This window comes from Castor canadensis, chromosome 11 (genome assembly GCF_047511655.1).
Source record: "Castor canadensis chromosome 11, mCasCan1.hap1v2, whole genome shotgun sequence".
NCBI classification, from domain to species: Eukaryota; Metazoa; Chordata; class Mammalia; order Rodentia; family Castoridae; genus Castor; species Castor canadensis.
In genome coordinates, this window is record NC_133396.1 from 42,652,697 (window position 1) to 42,671,435 (window position 18,739).

Below are 18,739 nucleotides of genomic sequence, written 5' to 3' on the forward strand. Positions count from 1 at the left end.
ACACCTAAAAAATTAGCTAGCATTTGTTGCCCTTAACGCAGAAAAACTAAAGCAGATACCTTAAAAGCAACTGAGGCCAATAGGAAAAGGGGAACAGGAACTAGAGAAAAGGTTAGATCAAAAAGAATTAACCTAGAAGGTAACACCCACGTACAGGAAATCAATATGAGTCAACTCCCTGTATAGCTATCCTTATCTCAACCAGCAAAAACCCTTGTTCCTTCCTATTATGGCTTATACTCTCTCTACAACAAAATTAGAAATAAGGGCAAAATAGTTTCTGCTGGGTATTGAGGGGGTGGGGGGGAGATGGAAGGGGCGGAGTGGGTGGTAAGGGAGGGGGTGGGGGCAGGGGGGAGAAATGACCCAAGCCTTGTATGCACATATGAATAATAAAAGAAAAAAATAAATGAAAAAAATATATTAAAAAAAAAAGAAGAATTAACTTAGAAGGTAACACACATGCACAGGAAATCAATGCAAGTCAACTCCCTGTATAGCTATCCTTATCTCAACTAGCAAAAACCCTTGTTCCTTCCTATAATTACTTATACTCTCTTCAACAAAATTAGAGATAAGGGCAAAATAGTTTCTGCCTGGTAGAGAGGGGTTGTGGGGGGTAAGTGGGGTGGTAAGGGATGGAGCAGGGGGAAGGGGGGAGAAATGACCCAAACATTGTATGCACATATGAATAAAAGAAAAAATAGAAAGAAAAAAAGGGTATATGGTAGAAATATTATGTACTCATAAATGAAAATGAAAAAAACAAAACAAAACAAAAAACAAAAGGGCTGGTGGAGTGGTTCAAGATATAGACCCTAAGTTCAAGCCCCAACAACAACAACAACAACAACAAAACCCCACAGGTATGCACTTACATGTATTCTCAACTGTCAAAAACTGGGATAATTTGAGCATCAAAGTGTCTACAATTCAAACACATGCAGTAAGTAGAAATCATGTATAGTAATACTGAAAAAAAACACACTCCTAGGAAACTTTTCACAAATGTTAGTGTAACAACTCATTCTGAAATGAGTGATGAGAGTCAAGCCTCTATTTTGCATTCCCTATGGAGAGTGTATTATAAAAAAATAGTACAAATAATGAAGAAAAATCTTTACAAGAATTACAATTCAACACCCAAGTCCCTGGGTTCAATCACCAGCATTCATAAATAAATAAATTTGAAAATCAAAATTTTAAAGAATGAATGATAGAATAGAAAATTTAACACTTTGTAGCTCACAATGAAATAATGGATCCAGTGATTAGCAATAGGTACTAAAAACATAAGGTTAAAATTTTGTAGAAAACTCTGAAAGATGTTTATAACATCTGAATCTAACAATCTATCTACACTCAAAGTGGATAAAAGGACAACAACATATTTCCTCATGTGCTATGATGGGAACTAGACAGCACTACCTACAAAGTATGCTTGTCCCCTCAGCCAAATGAACCTGAATTCCTTCAAACTCAGCCAAATCCAGAATGTGGAGAATTTTACAAGGCAAATACCCAGGTTGAATAAATAAACATGAAAAAATGAGGAGGAGATTACAGAAATAAAGGAACTATATAGACAGGAGGATTGTTATTTGAGCGTGGGCAAAGTTAGCAAAAACCTATCTCAAAAATAAAAACAAAAGGTTTGGGGACAGCTCAAGTGGTAGAGGCCCTGGGTTAAGTTCCCAGAACCACAGGGAGGAAAAAGACAATGAAGAGGAAGTAGAAGAGGAGGAGGAAAAAGAGGAGGAAAAAGAGGAGGAAACTATAGAGTGACTATAAGGGTGAATTAAGAAAAATGTCAACAACTGTACATATAGATACTGTTTATGCCCAGATTTGAACCAACCAAATGAAAAAAGCTATTTTTGAGGGAAAATGAAAGACAAACTTGGTAAGAGATGCTATTAAGGAATTATTATTTTTACTATGTGTGACAATAGAATTGCAGTTAAATTTTTTAAAGATTTATTTACAGGTAAAATGACGTAATGTTGAGGGTTGGCTTTAAAGTACTGAAAAAGGAGGAGAGATAAATCAAGAATTACAGCATCCTAAGAACAACTGCAGCAGAGTAAGAGGTACATGGCGATCTGAACTGCTGTTCCCTCTGTTACTTGCATTTTTCAGAGTTTTCTGAAATGAAAACTATTTTAAATTCCTATTTCAAATTATAAGTAAAGCTCAATTTTATTAACTTGTATTTGTATCAACTAGAATTCAGAATCATGACTATTTTACCTACATTCACAAAATACAGCTACTTAGTATTTAAAAAAAAAGTCAACCTTTTTCCATTGCACTTTTTGCTGTCCTTACATATGTTTATGTGATTAACTGATTAACAGTTCTCCTTCTTGGCAATCTTTCTAAATACAAAACTTCCCTTATGTTAAATAAGAACTTACCACAAATCTAACACTTAAAAAAATGTAGCTAATACAAAGCCAATAAAGAAATGCCCTTACAGCTAAACGTTACTTTTTTTTTTATTATTCATATGTGCATACAATGTTTGGGTCATTTCTCCCCCCTTCCCCCACCCCCTATCTTACCACCCACCTTGCCCCCTACCTCTCCCCCCCTCCCCCTCGATACCCGGCAGAAACTATTTTGCCTTTATCTAATTTGTTGAAAGAGAGACTATAAGCAATAATAGGAAGAAACAAGGGTTTTTGCTAGTTGAGATAAAGATAGCTATACAGGGAGTTGACTCGCACTGATTTCCTGTGCATGTGTGTTACCTTCTAGGTTAATTCTTCTTGATCTAACCTTTTCTCTAGTTCCTGGTCCCCTTTTCCTATTGGCCTCAGTTGCTTTTAAAGTATCTGCTTTAATTTCTCTGCATTGAGGGCAACAAACGCTATCTAGTTTTTTGGGTGTCTTACCTGTCCTCATACCTCGCGTGTGTACTCTTGCTTTATCATGTGATCAAAGTCCAATCCCCTTGTTGTGTTTGCCCTTGATCTAATGTCTGCATATGAGGGAGAACATACGATTTTTGGTCTTTTGGGCCAGGCTAAACTCACTCAGAATGATGTTCTCCATTTCCATCCATTTACTAGCGAATGATAACATTTCGTTCTTCTTCATGGCTGCATAAAATTCCACTGTGTACAAGTACCACATTTTCTTGATCCATTCATCAATAGTGGTGCATGTTGGTTGTTTCCATACAGTGGCTACTGTGAATAGTGCTGCAATAAACATGGGTATGCAGGTGCCTCTGGAGTAACCTGTGTCACAGTCTTTTGGGTTAAACGTTACTTTTAGCAACCAAAGTGGTCAGATTTTCAAAAGTTGGTATCACTAATCTATGAATTTACCCTACTTAATAAGACACTCATTATTTCAAGTAATAGACATCAAAAATGTAATAAGGACAACTAAATTATTAGTTTCTTTAATGGAGAAAAAAACATGGTTTAAAAAAAAAGCACAAACACTACATGATCTTACTTATTATAGTAACTTGAACATTAATCATTTCAGTGCAGTTTATAACTGATTTATTTCCAGGCAACAAAGGCTTATACCTGTAATCTTAGCTACTTGGAAGACTGAGACTGGAGGATTGTGGTTCAAGGTCAGCCTGGACAAAATGTTTGCAAGACTCCAACTCAGTGGAAAAAAAGATGGGCGTGGTAGCACACGCCTGTCAGTACAGATACAGTAGGAACCCTAAAATAAGAGGATTGCAGTCCAGGTCAATCTGTGCAAAAAGGGAGACCCTATCTCCAAAATCACCAGAGTAAAAAGGTCTAGAGGTAGAGCACCTGCTCTGCCAGTAGGAAGCCCTCAGTACTGTCCAAAATAAAACAAAAACTTTGTTTGAGGGCTGGCCTCAAACTTGAGATCCTCCTGCCTCTGCCTCCTGAGTAGCTGGGATTACAGGACATGCTCTACCACACCCAACCAAAAAAAACAAAAAACAAAAACCAAAACATTACCTTTTGAAAATGTGACTGGTTGTTTGTGAAAACAGAAGAAATATTTAAGTCCTTTCATAGTTCTATAATTGCTACAGGAAAGGGTATTTCATGATAGTTAAGCATTATTTCTAAGGCAGAGTAATCAGATAAAGAATAGACTGAGCAAAAGAAACTAAATGTAGTAAACCTATCACTAAAACATCCAGAAAGACAAAGATATAAAGTTTGTACCCTAATAATTTGGGGATTCGAATCAGGGGCTTACCTAAAACATAAACTAGAAAGAGTTATATACTCCCTTAAAAAACAAAGAACAGCATAAATTTATCTGCACTGTTTATGCTTTGGGTAGATGAAAAAAGTCACCCAAATTTATACTAACCATACAGTCAAAGGCCTATAAATAAATAGATCCAGAGCTGGGCACTTGGAAAACACAAAATTATCTATCACTTGAACACACAGTCCAGGGCTCTGAGATACCCAAAGAAAATACAGGCTACACTAAAGATAAATTTGCAATCCAAGATTACCATACAGAGAGGAAACATTTCACTATGAATAAGCCAAACACATATAATTTGACAATTAAAGACAAGAATATAAAATAATTGTGTTTTAGGTGACTAGAGAAGAAATTGTAAACCATTAGAATAAGAAATCATTTATAAATAGCAGATTTGTGAAGAACTCTATAGTAAAATTTAAAGAACCAAGTAGCTTCTAAAGCCACTGAATCTTCTATTTCTGGTATATTATACATTCTAAGTCAGGCATGATGGTGCACACCTATAATCCTACCACTGAAGAAACTGAGACAGGAGGATTCTGAATTTGAGTCCAGCCTGGGTTACACAAAAAATAAAGCAGGTGTGGTAGCAGATGTCTGTGGTCCCAGATATGCAGAAAGCATAGATAAGAAAATCATGGTCAGAGGTCAGCCCTGGCAAACGTGTGGGACCTTATCTGAGAAAACAACCTAAAGCAAAAAGGGCTAGAGGCATGGCTCTATGGTACAGAACCTGCTTAGCAAACTCGAGGCCCTGAGTTCAATCCCCAATACCACCTAAAAAACAAAGATCCAAAACAATTTCAAGCCAGGCATAATGGTGCATACCTGTGGTCCTAGCACTTGAGAGGCTGAGACAGGAAGATCACAAGTTCTAGTCCACCCTGGGCTACATAACAAGATTCTTGTCAAAAAGAAGGGGTGGGGGGGACAGAAAATCAAATTCAATATTCTCATAGGTCTTCCCACTACAAAATAACTAGATCTACTGCAGAGCCCAGCTAATCTTCTACTTTCAGAAAGTAATGATAAGCCACAGGGATATTTCAGCAGGATAATAAAGTTATTTTAAGATCTTTCCCTTAAAGAAAAATAAAGGACAGAAATACAAAAGCAATCTTAGAGCTGGCAATGTAACTTAGTGGTGGAGCACTTGCCTAGCATGTGCAAGGCCCTGGGTTTGATCCCCAGCACTGAAAAAAGAAGAAAAAAAAAAGGCAGTCCTACTGTTAAAAGAAACATTTGTTGTAGAAAGAGTGGTGACACTCAAGGCATTGTCATAGATACCTATTGTATAAAAACACAAACTCAATCTCCAGAAGTGACTACCACTCATGCCACTTGACCAGCTAAGTTCCAAGATGTCCCCACTAACTTAAACCATCAGAATGGCCTCTTAGGTGAAGGGCCCTGTAGTGACATCAGCTCCTACTTTTGGCAAATACAGTTATCCGAAACATGGTATTTCAAAAACTCCATTTCTGAGCAGTCTGTCCCCAGAATCCGATGAAATTTTAGACACATAACTTCTATTCTGACAACAGACAGTGAACTAGATTAGGAAATAAACAAAAGTTGTCTATTTTTACTTAATACTAGTCTACAGTGTCACCTTTGGTGATTAGAAGACTAAGGTTTTCAGAGATGGCACATTTGCTATGTTTAATAAAGCAACTAAAAACTGCTGTATTCTTCTGATCATTTTCTATCTTTAATGTAAGATTCTTTTCAAGTAGTAAGGCTAAAATAGTAGTCATCAAAATGACGAATATTTTTGTTTTTATAACTTTCCAGCATCCTACTCCCTGAGAGTTTGTTAACCTAGCTGAATCAGTCAGGACATCATTACTCAGAACATAAAATGGGACTACTCCAAACATTTCATAAAAACATGAACCAAGGTTACCAATCACATACTCTTACACAGTTTTCATTATTTTGACCAGGTGTTCTGTGGGAGTTGAAATGTTGTTGCCTAGCATTATAATCATAGGAATACCATTTTTACTAAAAAGATTACAGTTAATTTCTCAAACCACCATACCACAAATTCTCAATTAGAATGGATACTCTCATTCACACCTGCTAGAAACCAACACAAGAATGAGTGAATCTTTTTTCCAGTATATTAAAACCTGTGGGCTTCCACTGAACACTGACAAGTCAAAGACAGAGGTATCAATAAACAAAAAGGATTCTCTGTTCTGTGTTTGTCTTTGCTTCACTAAATTTCTAAGTGATTTCTGTAATACTTCTTACTTGGTATTAACTAAGAACTCATTTGACTTTACTTGTACAAGAAAGGCAAATAATTTGCATGAAAGCAAAGTGGAACTTGCTTTCATGCAATTATTACTATTACAATTATTTCATGCAATTATACCTATTACTGTCAATTATAATTTCATCCCACACAGCACCATTTACACCAATTTCTCTGTTCATAACATATCACAGTGATGTTCACAATGATGATTTCCAGCAATAAGTAAAGACTTAAATTATGCTTATTATAAGCATTTTTAAATCACCAAAGTATATATGATAAGAAGAATTTCACCAAAATACAGCTGAACACCAGGAGCAGTGGCTCATGTCTGTAATCCCAATTACTCAGGAGGCAGAGATCAAGAGGATCATGGTTCTAGGTCAACCAAGGCAAAAAGATAGCACGAGCCCATCTCAAGAAATAGACTAGAAGTGGTGGTTCACATCTGTAATCTCAGTTGTACAAGAGGCATAGGTATGAGGATCATGATCTGAGGCCAGCACAGGCAAAAAAACATGAGACTCTATCTAAAAACTACCTAAAGCAAAAGGGGTTAGGGGCATGGATCAAGTGGTGAAGAGCATGCCTAGTAAATGAGAAGCCCTGAGTTCAAACTCCAGCACTACCAAAAAAAAAAAAAAGAAAGAAAAAAACCTCACTAAAATTTATATTTTAAATTTCTGAGAACTGGTATAATGAAACTAATGCAGATTCTTAACTTTTTACTTTATTTTTGAATTAGAATACATTAATAATGTGAGGAGATTCTTAACTTTTGGGGAGTATTAGTTTGCTTACTTATAAAATGTGAGAAGTTACCACCTACCTCTTAGATTTATTGTGAGAATAAAAAAGCACAGCAGATACTAGAAATAGTCAATAAAAGGGACATTTGTATACACTTCAAACAGTCTACTTTTAGAGATTTCTACTTTGCAATTACTTCCTTGTGCCTTTACATTGCTTAGGGATTTTTTTGGTTGTTTATAACTTAGGATCTTGTGATAAGATCACTAGAATCTTCACCACTCTTATCAATTATTCTACCTGTTTGAGTATTGCAATTTAAAGGAATATGTCAAAAACACCAACCAGGGCAGGGGATGTAGCTCAATGGTAGAGTAATAGCATGTGCCCCAGCACTGAAGGAAAAAAAAAACACCAAGCCAAAAATTCACACCTAGTGTTTGAAAGAAAAGGCCTGAGTCAGAGGAAGTAGTTCAGTGTTACAGTGTGTGCATGCATAAAACCCTAGGTTCAATCCTCAATACTGCAAAAAAGAAAATGGCCTGGCTAAGTGAGAATTCTTTTCCTAAAATTTAGATCTTCAAGTTTGTGACAGTACTCACATTTAATTATACACATTAATTACAAAATATTACATAATTGAAATGTCAAAGAAACTAAAGCAAAAATTTCTATAAAAGCCCAGTAAGTCATTTGTGCTAACTTTTTATATTTATGTAGACAAGAAAAAAAGTTCTAAAATTTCTATTACCTTAATAGTCCTATGTGATTTATACACTAACCTGGTAGAAATGCGACTAAAGACTGCATTGAAGTTGTTGCAGCTGAGAGAAAATAAAACCCCAGAGGCAGAATTCCGAAGTTCAGCTGCGTGTTGGTTTCCTTCACGACAGGTGTGAAGAAAATGGCAGATTTCTGGCAGTAACTGTTTGACCAGCATCGTTTCATCTAATCTCATTGTGTCCTTTGGTTGCTAAAATAGAAATAATCACATAATTCTGAAACTTTCTCAATTTGACCTGCAAACATTTGCTATTATGAACATTTTCAAGCTTACAGGAGTGCTGACATAGAATAATGAACACCCATATGGCCTTCACCCTACATTCAACAATTATTAACATTTCCTCATGTGTGTTGCATCTATCTACAGATGGCCTCATAAAGAAGATAGTTCCATCTTTCCCTCTGTAATTACAACTAAAGCCCAGCCCTCTAACCAACCTCATTATACTCCCATTTCTGCTGCTTCCTTGTGTATGAAATGAGCTCTTCCCTTCTGGAAACTCCAAGTTTGGTGTGAGTTCTAAATAAACTTCATTCTTATTCTCTTGTGAGTATATTTTATCATTTGTTTTAACATTAAATAAATTCCTGGGTGGGAATCACACCAAAAAAGATAGTACTTACTACAAATAGAGTTGTTTAGGTAGAATCATTTCAAAATAAGTTATAAACATCATAATAATTCACCCCTTATGGACTTCACCACGTCTTAAAAGTAAGGATTTTCTTCAACTTCAATACAACTAATACATCAAAGAAAAATAAACAATTCCACTTGTATTATCTAACGCCCAATTTGTATTCACAAATGCCTGCTCGCAAAATGTCTTTCATAGTTTTTTATTCAACCAATAGGACTGCTATGTTCCTTCAACTTCTTTATTCTAGAGCAATCTCACTCACATTCCCCATGCATCACTTCTATATCCCATGGATATTTACTTAAACTAGGCCAGTTGCCTTACGGAATGTTCCATATTAGAGATCTGATTATTTCCTAATGGTATAACTTACTCATTCTTCTAGCTTCTGTATTTTCTGTAAGCAGGAATTTAAGTCTACTAGTTTGATTCGATTTGGGTCAAATAATTAAGGTAATTAGGTATAGCTCATATTTTATCACATCAGGAGCACATAACACCAGGTGGTCTCTACTTTGTAAAATACATGTATACTTTACAAGTACAATATCAACCAATAGATAAGTCATCCTGAAGATAAGCTGTTTCCTATCATTCATTCACCTAGATATCATGGTTTTGATAGTCATTCAAGGATAACCATTTTGGTAACACTGAGAAGGAGGCCAATTTCAAGAACAGAAAACTGTATAACTGTATACTAACCCCTAATTCTGTGATTGCAATCCAAGTGCTCTCAGATGCAAATACACAAAAATACACATAAAGTAAATGAGTAAATTCTCAAAACCTGCAAAGCTTAAGTTATAATGTCTACTTCTTATACAGGCTAACAAAATAATACAGATGTTGAAACTAACCACAATAAATAAACAGAAATGAGAGAAGTATTAAATCTTTTAAATAGTTATATACAGTAAGATTCTTCAGATTTTACAAAGTTTTAATCATAACATAATAACGATAAGGGTTTTCCTTCACTTAGCTGTTCCAACTACTTATATGACAAACATATACTTGTATGTTCCATTCTTCTTAAATTGTCTTTACTTTATTTGATCTAAATATGAAACTCCACTTAGACATTAACAAAATACAAGGTATTATTAAAAGGAAAAAAAGAAAGCTGTAAAATAAATAAGAACCAAGAGACAGCCATAAAATAGAAAGCAACCTAACAATTGTTCCCTAATATGAATGTTATGTTTTAAATTGTAGACTAATGAAAATGAAAAAAAAAAACTGATACAGTTCTAAGGATGTAGTTCAGTGGTAGAGTGTATGCCTAGCACAAAGCCCTGGGTATAATCCTTAGCTTTAAAACAAACAAACAAAACCCTTATAACATTTTCAATAGTAGAGCAAGGCAAGGATATACAGATTTTACATGTGGCAACTTATAAGCATTACTATTAAGCTATCTCCAAAGAGTATTATATCAAGCATGGGCCAATAAACATCAGTGATCATTCTCCAACATGTATTTATCATGAAAAAAGCTATGGATACTGAAAAATGCAATAAATTGGCCTACCCCCATTCAATGATGGATGTGGCTGATATGCTGGTAATTATAAATTAATAAGATTGCTACAAAGAATTGGTTCAGAAGTTTAAAAGCTGCCCACCATTCAAATTCTACCATACATACCAGTGCTTTTGCTCTTTCACACCACTTCACAATGAACAATTTAACTGAAGTCACCAAGCTAACACAACCACTCCCCTTCAATTTATGTAGAAAACTTACACTATTAAACAACTCTGGAATATAGTCAAGGCTCAATACAAGAGTTTAAGATGCTACGCTTAGATTTTGTGGCCTACAGGCTTCCTTAGGAAAACAAAGTTGTGTAAATATCATCATTTTTCTAACTCCCTACCAATCCCTTCCTCAAACACCTCTGACCATTTCCTCTCTTCTCAATCAATCAGTCCTCATACATTAGTCTCTTCTGTTTAGGTTCACATTAGAGAACTGTTAACATATGTAGAAGAGAAAAGCCATTCTGAATAAAATTAAAATTCTGAATTCTGTGCCAAATGAATAAGTTAAACCTAAAACATATGGAATAGACAGATCCTTAAAATGGAGGTATTTAATTTATATATTAATATAAACTAATCATGTTCCAGGAAAAATTAAGGTTACTGAAGAATAACCTTAATTTCTTAAGGTTATTTCTGCTTTACACAACAGAAATATTTTTGAAAAAGTTCAAATTAAGTCATCATTGAAATACATGGAGATAGCTACATAAAGGAAATGTGGAAAAGAAAGTACATATTATACATTTTTGTATTTACACAACAAATGAGTGTTAAGACAGTATCTATCATGAGTAGAATAGGTTCAATTTTCAAGGTCTCTTTTATATAGACTTTATGCTAAAGTCACATTCATACAAGAGGAAGAAGTATGCTTACTCATGGTCTTCTGCATCACATTCTTTCACAGTTATGTAATGACAAGGCCTAACAGTACTTGAGAAATTAATTACCTCAAATAGTGATTTTTGTCAAAAGAATCATTTCTACGAAACATGAGAGACAGATACTTGGCTCAAGCCTAATTTTTTATAAGTAAACTTAATTTTTTTTTTTTGAGACAAGGTAGCCAAGATTGAGCTTCAACTTGCAATCCTGCCTCTGCTTCCCAAATACCAGGATTACAGGAATGTGCCACCATGCCCAGCTACTACCTATATAATTTTCAAACCATGAGAGAATAATTTTCTCTAAAAAGTTGTCTGTGCCAGCAGGTCAGCTATATTAACAAAATTCAAATTCATATATCTTAGACAAAAAGTCCATATTCTTCTTGTCCATAGGTACACCAGACCATTCTCAAGATTGAATTCACAAACCCTGCCTCCTTAAGAATGGATTTACTTACCCCAGCAAGACATTTTTCCAGTGTATCCAATATAATCAACTGAGAGAGATATAAATTTTTTTCTGCAGCTTCTCCAAATATCCTCTAAAAGAAATGATATTCAGAATGTAAAAGTTGGTTATCATGCTCCACTGTAAATCAACAAACATCTGAAAAATGAGGGACTGAGGATCAAGAAAAATTAGTAATGTCATATTTTATCTTCTAGATTATTCTATACCTAAATCTATTATTTCTGTTTTTACCCTAATCTTCACAAAATAAGACAGACCCTCAGGCAAACAAATGGAGGCTTTTATTAGACTGCCATTAGCTCTGTAACAGTAAAAAATACTGTTTTGCCTGATGTTTTGTAAACATCTATGATTTAGAAAACTATACCAGAATCTTGAATTGAGCATTTAAACATACTTTTGTGCTGCAAAGCAATCAAAGTCTTAATTCGTATAACAACAAAGTACTATTGTACCTACTAGTGAACTTTAAGCATTCACTGTCCTGAAACTAAATGCTAGACCATCTGTTTACTACAAGACACTATGGTTTCCACAATATAACTTATACTGTATCAGTAAGTAAATGCCAGTATCACAAAACTGTTTTTTAAAGAGTGTCCCAAATATTAAAATATTTCAATCTAACTGTGAACACGGTCACTTCTTTATATGTGCAAAATCCTAATTCTGTGCCACACACACTGTCTAACAACAGCTCTGACAAAATAGTAGATGTAATTCTGTATATCACTTTATATTGCATAAAAGATCCTGTACTTTTTTAGAAAAGTTTAATTTTTTTCCATAAAGAAACATTTTCTTTATCAGGCAAATGTCTGCTCACACCTCTGGTTTATCAGTTCTGTAACTGACACAGAGGCGTGGGCAGTTGTTTGGGGTACAAAGAACTTTTTTGTGTGTGTGATGTGAACCCATGGGCAAGGGCGCATACTAGGCAAGTACTCTACCACTTGAGCTATGTCCTAAGCCCTAAGCAACTTTCTTAAAAGGAAACATACCAAAGACAATGTGACTATAAAAATGGGGTTGGATCGTCATAATTTAAAACCAGAAGTTGTTTTGCAGGTCAATACAAACAATGTAATTGAGATCACTAGTGCTAAGGATAAGCAGAGAGCTTGGAATTCAGAAAAACCTAGACCAGTTGCTTTGAACTGAGTACAAAGAAGATGGATAGACAGAAATCGTTAGGGAAGGAGGGAGTGCTTGAGCGACATAAGAGACATTGTATGTTTAAAAGTACAAAGGGAGAACAGCAAGATACCTTAAAATTAAGAAAATGTCAATAGATTCTATGTAAATGGGGGAATAGAAGCAAATATGAGCTTTTAATACAATGACTTGATGAAATCGGTAAATGGTAATCACTTGAGGAAAGTTCTTTCAACACAGGTTCTCTACTACATAATCTGTCATAGGTTACAGGCAAAGAAAAAAACATTAATATGATCATAAAAATCAAACCCCCATTTTAGGAGTAAAAGATGGTTATTTTATTTGTCATCTACTTGGGATTAGTCAATCTAGTATACAAATTCAAATAAGAAACTGAAGAAAAGCACATACTAGATTACATAGCATAATGTGGCTGAAAGGACAGTTCAGAGATAGAGAACTAGCCTAGATCTGCAAGGACCTGCTTTTGATCCCCAGCACTGTGGGCCGGGAGAGATTCTATACCATACCATGGTTGATTCATGTATGATACAAAAGTTCTATAAAACCTTCATTATTCTAAGGAAATAGAACCATGAATAAGAGAAGTTGCTGAGGAAAAGAACATAAAATGAAAGTTTAAAGTTATGCCTGTGATCACCCATAAAATAAATCATATCTAAAATTCACAAACAATTATTTACCATTCTTCAAAATATGATGCCCAAACCTTCTAAATCAAACCAAAACAAAACAAGGCAAAATTCACCAAAAAAATAGTAACCCAAACACTTACCATATTGTTAACATTCTTTAAGATAGTAGTGAGGCCACTTATAACCAAAGAAAACTTGTATTTGGAAATATTGATCAGACATTCCTTGTTGTGTTCAGTGCTGACTTTGGTATGTGTGTTCTGTTGTCCTGTTTTAATTGGAAGCTGAGAAAACAAAAGTTTAGAGCTTATCCTTCAAAATGACTAAAAAAAAAAAACTTTTCTCACTGAAAAATCATGACATTTTAGGAAAACTATCAACAAAAGTTACCTATACTTGTATTTCAAACGCCATTTTTCAATATATCATAGCATTATAGGAAATATAAAATTTTTGGAAATTTTAATTTTTGCAGTTTTATTTCTAGAAGTCATTAATCTATCTACAAAATTAATGCTTTTACCCAGCACTATAAGAAGGAATAATAACTCACAGAAAGAGCTATTTCCTTATAGCTAAAAAATATTTCAGAGAATGCCTATTTAAAAAAAAAAAAATCACACATCCTTGAAGCCAAACATTAAAAGAACAACAGATTGAGAAAAATCTATACCCCAGACCTGCAGTCCCTAATTGCAAATACCAGCCGAGTATTCAGAGATAAAAATAAAGTATAAAACCTAGAACAGAATTAAGACTAACTCCATAAGATATACACCCTCAGCTACATAATAGAGATTAACAAAGCAGCAAACAGACACACCTCAGGGGAAATCATATCCAATGAGAGGATCACATTTACATTGATCTGAGGGGAGTTAAGTCATATTGCCTAGAAATTCATCTCTAACATGTTCAAAAGTAGCACTATATATTCAAAGCATCATGAACATTTTTACTGTTAATATTAGATTTTTTTTATTCATATGTGCATACAGTGTTTGAGTCATTTCTCCCCACTTCCCCCACCATCTCCCTTACCACCCCGCCCCGTCCCTTTCCCCCCTCCCCCTTGCTACCCAGCAGAAACTATTTTGCTCTTATCTCTAATTTTGTTGAAGAGAGAGTATAAGCAATAATAGGAAGGACCAAGGGTTTTTGCTGCTTGAGATAAGGATAGCTATACAGGGAGTTGACTCACATTGTTTCCTGTGCATGTGTGTTACCTTCTAGGTTAATTCTTCTTGATTTAACTTTTTCTGTAGTTCCTGGTCCCCTTCTCCTATTGGCCTCAGTCGCTTTAAAGTATCTGCTTTAGTTTCTCTGCATTAAGGGCAACAAATGCTAGCTAATTTTTTAGGTGTCTTACCTATCCTCACACCTCCCTTGTGTGCTCTCGCTTTTATCATGTGCTCAAAGTCCAATTCCTTTGTTGTGTTTGCCCTTGATCTAATGTCTGTATATGAGGGAGAACATACAATTTTTGGTCTTTGGGCCAGGCTAACCTCACTCAGAATGATGTTCTCCAATTCCATCCATTTACCAGCGAATGATAACATTTCGTTCCTCTTCATGGTTGCAAAAATTCCATTGTGCATAAATACCACATTTTCTTAATCCATTCGTCAGTAGTGGGGCATCTTTGCTATTTCCGTAACTTGGCTATTGTGAATAGTGCTGCAATAAACATGGGTGTGCAGGTGCCTCTGGAGTAACCTGTATCACAGTCTTTTGGTTATATCCCCAAGAGTGGTACTGCTGGATCATATGGTAGATCAATGTTTAGATTTTTAAGTAGCCTCCAAATTTTTTTCCAGAGTGGTTGTACTAGTTTACATTTCCACCAGCAGTGTAAGAGGGTTCCTTTTTCCCCCCGCATCCTCACCAACACCCATTGTTAGTGGTGTTGCTAATGATGGCTATTCTAACAGGGGTGAGGTGGAATCTTAGTGTGGTTTTAATTTGCATTTCCTTTATTGCTAGAGATGGTGAGCATTTTTTTTTAATTTTTTTTTCTTTTATTATTCATATGTGCATACAAGGCTTGGTTCATTTCTCCCCCCTGCCCCCACCCCCTCCCTTACCACCCACTCCACCCCCTCCCTCTACCCCCCACCCCCTCAATACCCAGCAGAAACTATTTTGCCCTTATTTCTAATTTTGTTGTAGAGAGAGTATAAGCAATAACAGGAAGGGACAAGGGTTTTTGCTGGTTGAGATAAGGATAGCTATACAGGGAGTTGACGCACATTGATTTCCTGTGCATGTGTGTTACCTTCTAGGTTAATTCTTTTTGATCTAACCTTTTCTCTAGTACCTGTTCCCCTTTTCCTATTGGCCTCAGTTACATTTAAGGTATCTGCTTTAGTTTCTCTGCATTAAGGGCAACAAATGCTAGCTAATTTTTTAGGTGTCTTACCTATCCTCACCCCTCCCTTGTGTGCTCTCACTTTTATCATGTGCTCATAGTCTAATCCCATTGTTGTGTTTGCCCTTGAGCTAATGTCCACATATGAGAGAGAACATACGATTTTTGGTCTTTTGGGCCAGGCTAACCTCACGCAGAATGATGTTCTCCAATTCCATCCATTTACCAGCGAATGATAACATTTCGTTCTTCTTCATGGCTGCATAAAATTCCATTGTGTATAGATACCACATTTTCTTAATCCATTCGTCAGTGGTGGGGCATCTTGGCTGTTTCCATAACTTGGCTATTGTGAATAGTGCTGCAATAAACATGGGTGTGCAGGTGCCTCTGGAGTAACCTGTGTCACAGTCTTTTGGGTATATCCCCAAGAGTGGTATTGCTGGATCAAATGGTAGATCGATGTCTAGCTTTTTAAGTAGCCTCCAAATTTTTTTCCAGAGTGGTTGTACTAGTCTACATCCCCACCAACAGTGTAAGAGGGTTCCTTTTTCCCCACATCCTTGCCAACACCTGTTGTTGGTGGTGTTGCTGATGATGGCTATTCTAACAGGGGTGAGGTGGAATCTTAGCGTGGTTTTAATTTGCATTTCCTTTATTGCTAGAGATGGTGAGCATTTTTTCATGTGTCTTTTGGCCACTTGAATTTCTTCTTTTGAGAAAGTTCTGTTTAGTTCACTTGCCTATTTCTTTATTGGTTCATTCATTTTTGGAGAATTTAGTTTTTTAAGTTCCCTATATATTCTGGTTATCAGTCCTTTGTCTGATGTGTAGCTGGCAAATATTTTCTCCCACTCTGTGGGTGTTCTCTTCAGTTTAGAGATCATTTGTTTTGTTGAGCAAAACTTTTTAGTTTTATATAGTCCCATTTATCTATGTTATCTCTTAGTTGCTGTGCTGCTGGGGTTCCATTAAGAAAGTTCTTACCTATATCTATTAATTCCAGAGTATTTCCTACTCTTTCCTGTATCAACTTTAGAGTTTGGGGTCTGATATTGAGATCCTTGATCCATTTTGAGTTAATATTGGTATAGGGTGATATACATGGATCTAGTTTCAGTTTTTTGCAGACTGCTAACCAGTTTTCCCAGCAGTTTTTGTTGAAGAGGCTGTCTTTTCTCCATCGTATATTTTTAGCGCCTTTGTCAAAGACAAGTTGGTTATAGTTGTGTGGCTTCATATCTGGGTCCTCTATTCTGTTCCACTGGTCTTCATGTCTGTTTTTGTGCCAGTACCATGCTGTTTTTATTGCTGTTGCTGTGTAATATAGTTTGAAGTCGGGTATCGTGATACCTCCAGCATTGTTCTTTTGAACAATGGCCTCTTGTGTTTCCATATAAATTTAACAGGTAGATTTTTCAATCTCTTTAATGAATGTCATTGGCATTTTGATGAGAATTGCATTAAACATGTAGATTACTTTTGGGAGTATAGACATTTTTACTGTGTTGATTCTACCAGTCCATAAGCATAGGAGATTTCTCCACTTTCTATAGTCTTCCTCAATCTCTTTCTTCAGAAGTTTAGTTTTCCTTGTAGAGGTTGTTCACATCCTTTGTTAAGTTTACACCTATGTATTTGACTTTTTTTTTGAGGCCATTGTAAATGGAATTGTTTTCATATATTCTTTCTCAGTTTGTTCATTATTAGTGTATAGAAATGCTAATGATTTTTCTATGTTGATTTTATATCCTGCTACCTTGCTATAGCTATTGATGGTATCTAGGAGCTTCTGAGTAGAGTTTTTTGGGTCTTTAAGGTATAGGATCATATCGTCTGCAAACAGGGATATTTTGACAGTTTCTTTACCTATTTGTATTCCTTTTATTCCTTCTTCTTGCCTAATTGCTCTGGCTAGGAATTCCAGTACTATGTTGAATAGGAGTGAAGATAGTGGGCATCCTTGTCTGGTTCCTGATTTTAGAGGGAATGGTTTCAGTTTTTCTCTGTTAAGTATAATGCTGGCTGTAGGTTTGTCATATATAGCTTTTATAATATGGAGGTACTTTCCTTCTATTCCTAGTTTTCTTAGAGCTTTTATCATGAAATGGTGTTGGATCTTATCAAAGGCTTTTTCTGCATCTATTGAGATGATCAAGTGGTTTTTGTCTTTGCTTCTGTTAATGTGGTTTATTATGTTTATTGATTTTCGTATGTTGAACCACCCCTGCATTCCTGGGATGAAACCTACTTAGTCGTGGTGAATGATCTTTTTGATGTGTTATTGAATTCGGTTTGCCATTATTTTATTGAGGATTTCTGCATCAATATTCATTAAGGAGATTGGCCTACAGTTCTCCTTTTTGGAGGTATCTTTGCCTGGTTTTGGGATAAGTGTAATACTGGCTTCATAAAATGTGTTAGGCAGTTTTCCTTCCCTTTCTATTTTGTAGAACAGTTTAAGGAGGGTTGGTGTCAGTTCTTTAAAGATCTGATAGAATTCAGCAGAGAATCCATCAGGTCCTGGACTTTTCTTTTTGGGGAGACTCTTGATTGCTGCTTCAATTTCATTTTGTGTTAGAGATCTATTCAGGTGATTAATATCCTCTTGGTTCAGTTTTGGATGAGCATATGTATCTAGAAATCTGTCCATTTCTTTAAGATTTTCAAATTTATTTGAATATAGGTTCTCGAAGTAATTTCTGATGATTTCCTGGACTTCCATGGTATTTGTTGTTATCTCCCCTTTTGCATTCCTGATTCTACTAATTTGGGTTTTTTCTCTCCTCATTTTAGTCAGGTTTGCCAGGGGTCTGTCGATCTTGTTTATTTTTTTAAAGTACCAACTTTTTGTTTCATTGATTCTTTGTATGGTTTTTTTGGTTTCTATTTCATGGGTTTCAGTTCTTATTTTTATTATTTCTCTCTTTCTATTTGTTTTGGGATTTGTTTATTCTTGTTTTTGTAGGAATTT

General features: G+C 35.4%; 1 protein-coding gene across 10 annotated transcripts in view; it reads right to left on the reverse strand.

The window, feature by feature from the left end:
- Nf1 (neurofibromin 1) overlaps window positions 1-18,739 on the reverse strand; it is a 272,178-nt gene that overhangs the window by 193,826 nt on the left and 59,613 nt on the right. For 9 of the 10 annotated variants that reach the window (XR_012438691.1, XM_074046432.1, XM_074046430.1 and 6 more), the window contains 3 exons: window positions 13,538-13,681; window positions 11,570-11,653; window positions 8,029-8,219 (listed from right to left, as the gene is read on the reverse strand). Coding sequence is in view for 9 of the 10 variants with exons in the window: in XM_074046430.1 (XP_073902531.1) it covers window positions 8,029-8,219; window positions 11,570-11,653; window positions 13,538-13,681 (419 nt within the window). In the remaining variant the exon portion in view is untranslated. Of the gene's footprint in view, window positions 1-8,028; window positions 8,220-8,656; window positions 8,776-11,569; window positions 11,654-13,537; window positions 13,682-18,739 lie in introns of those variants that run through there. The other variant, XM_074046433.1, reaches the window with a different exon arrangement.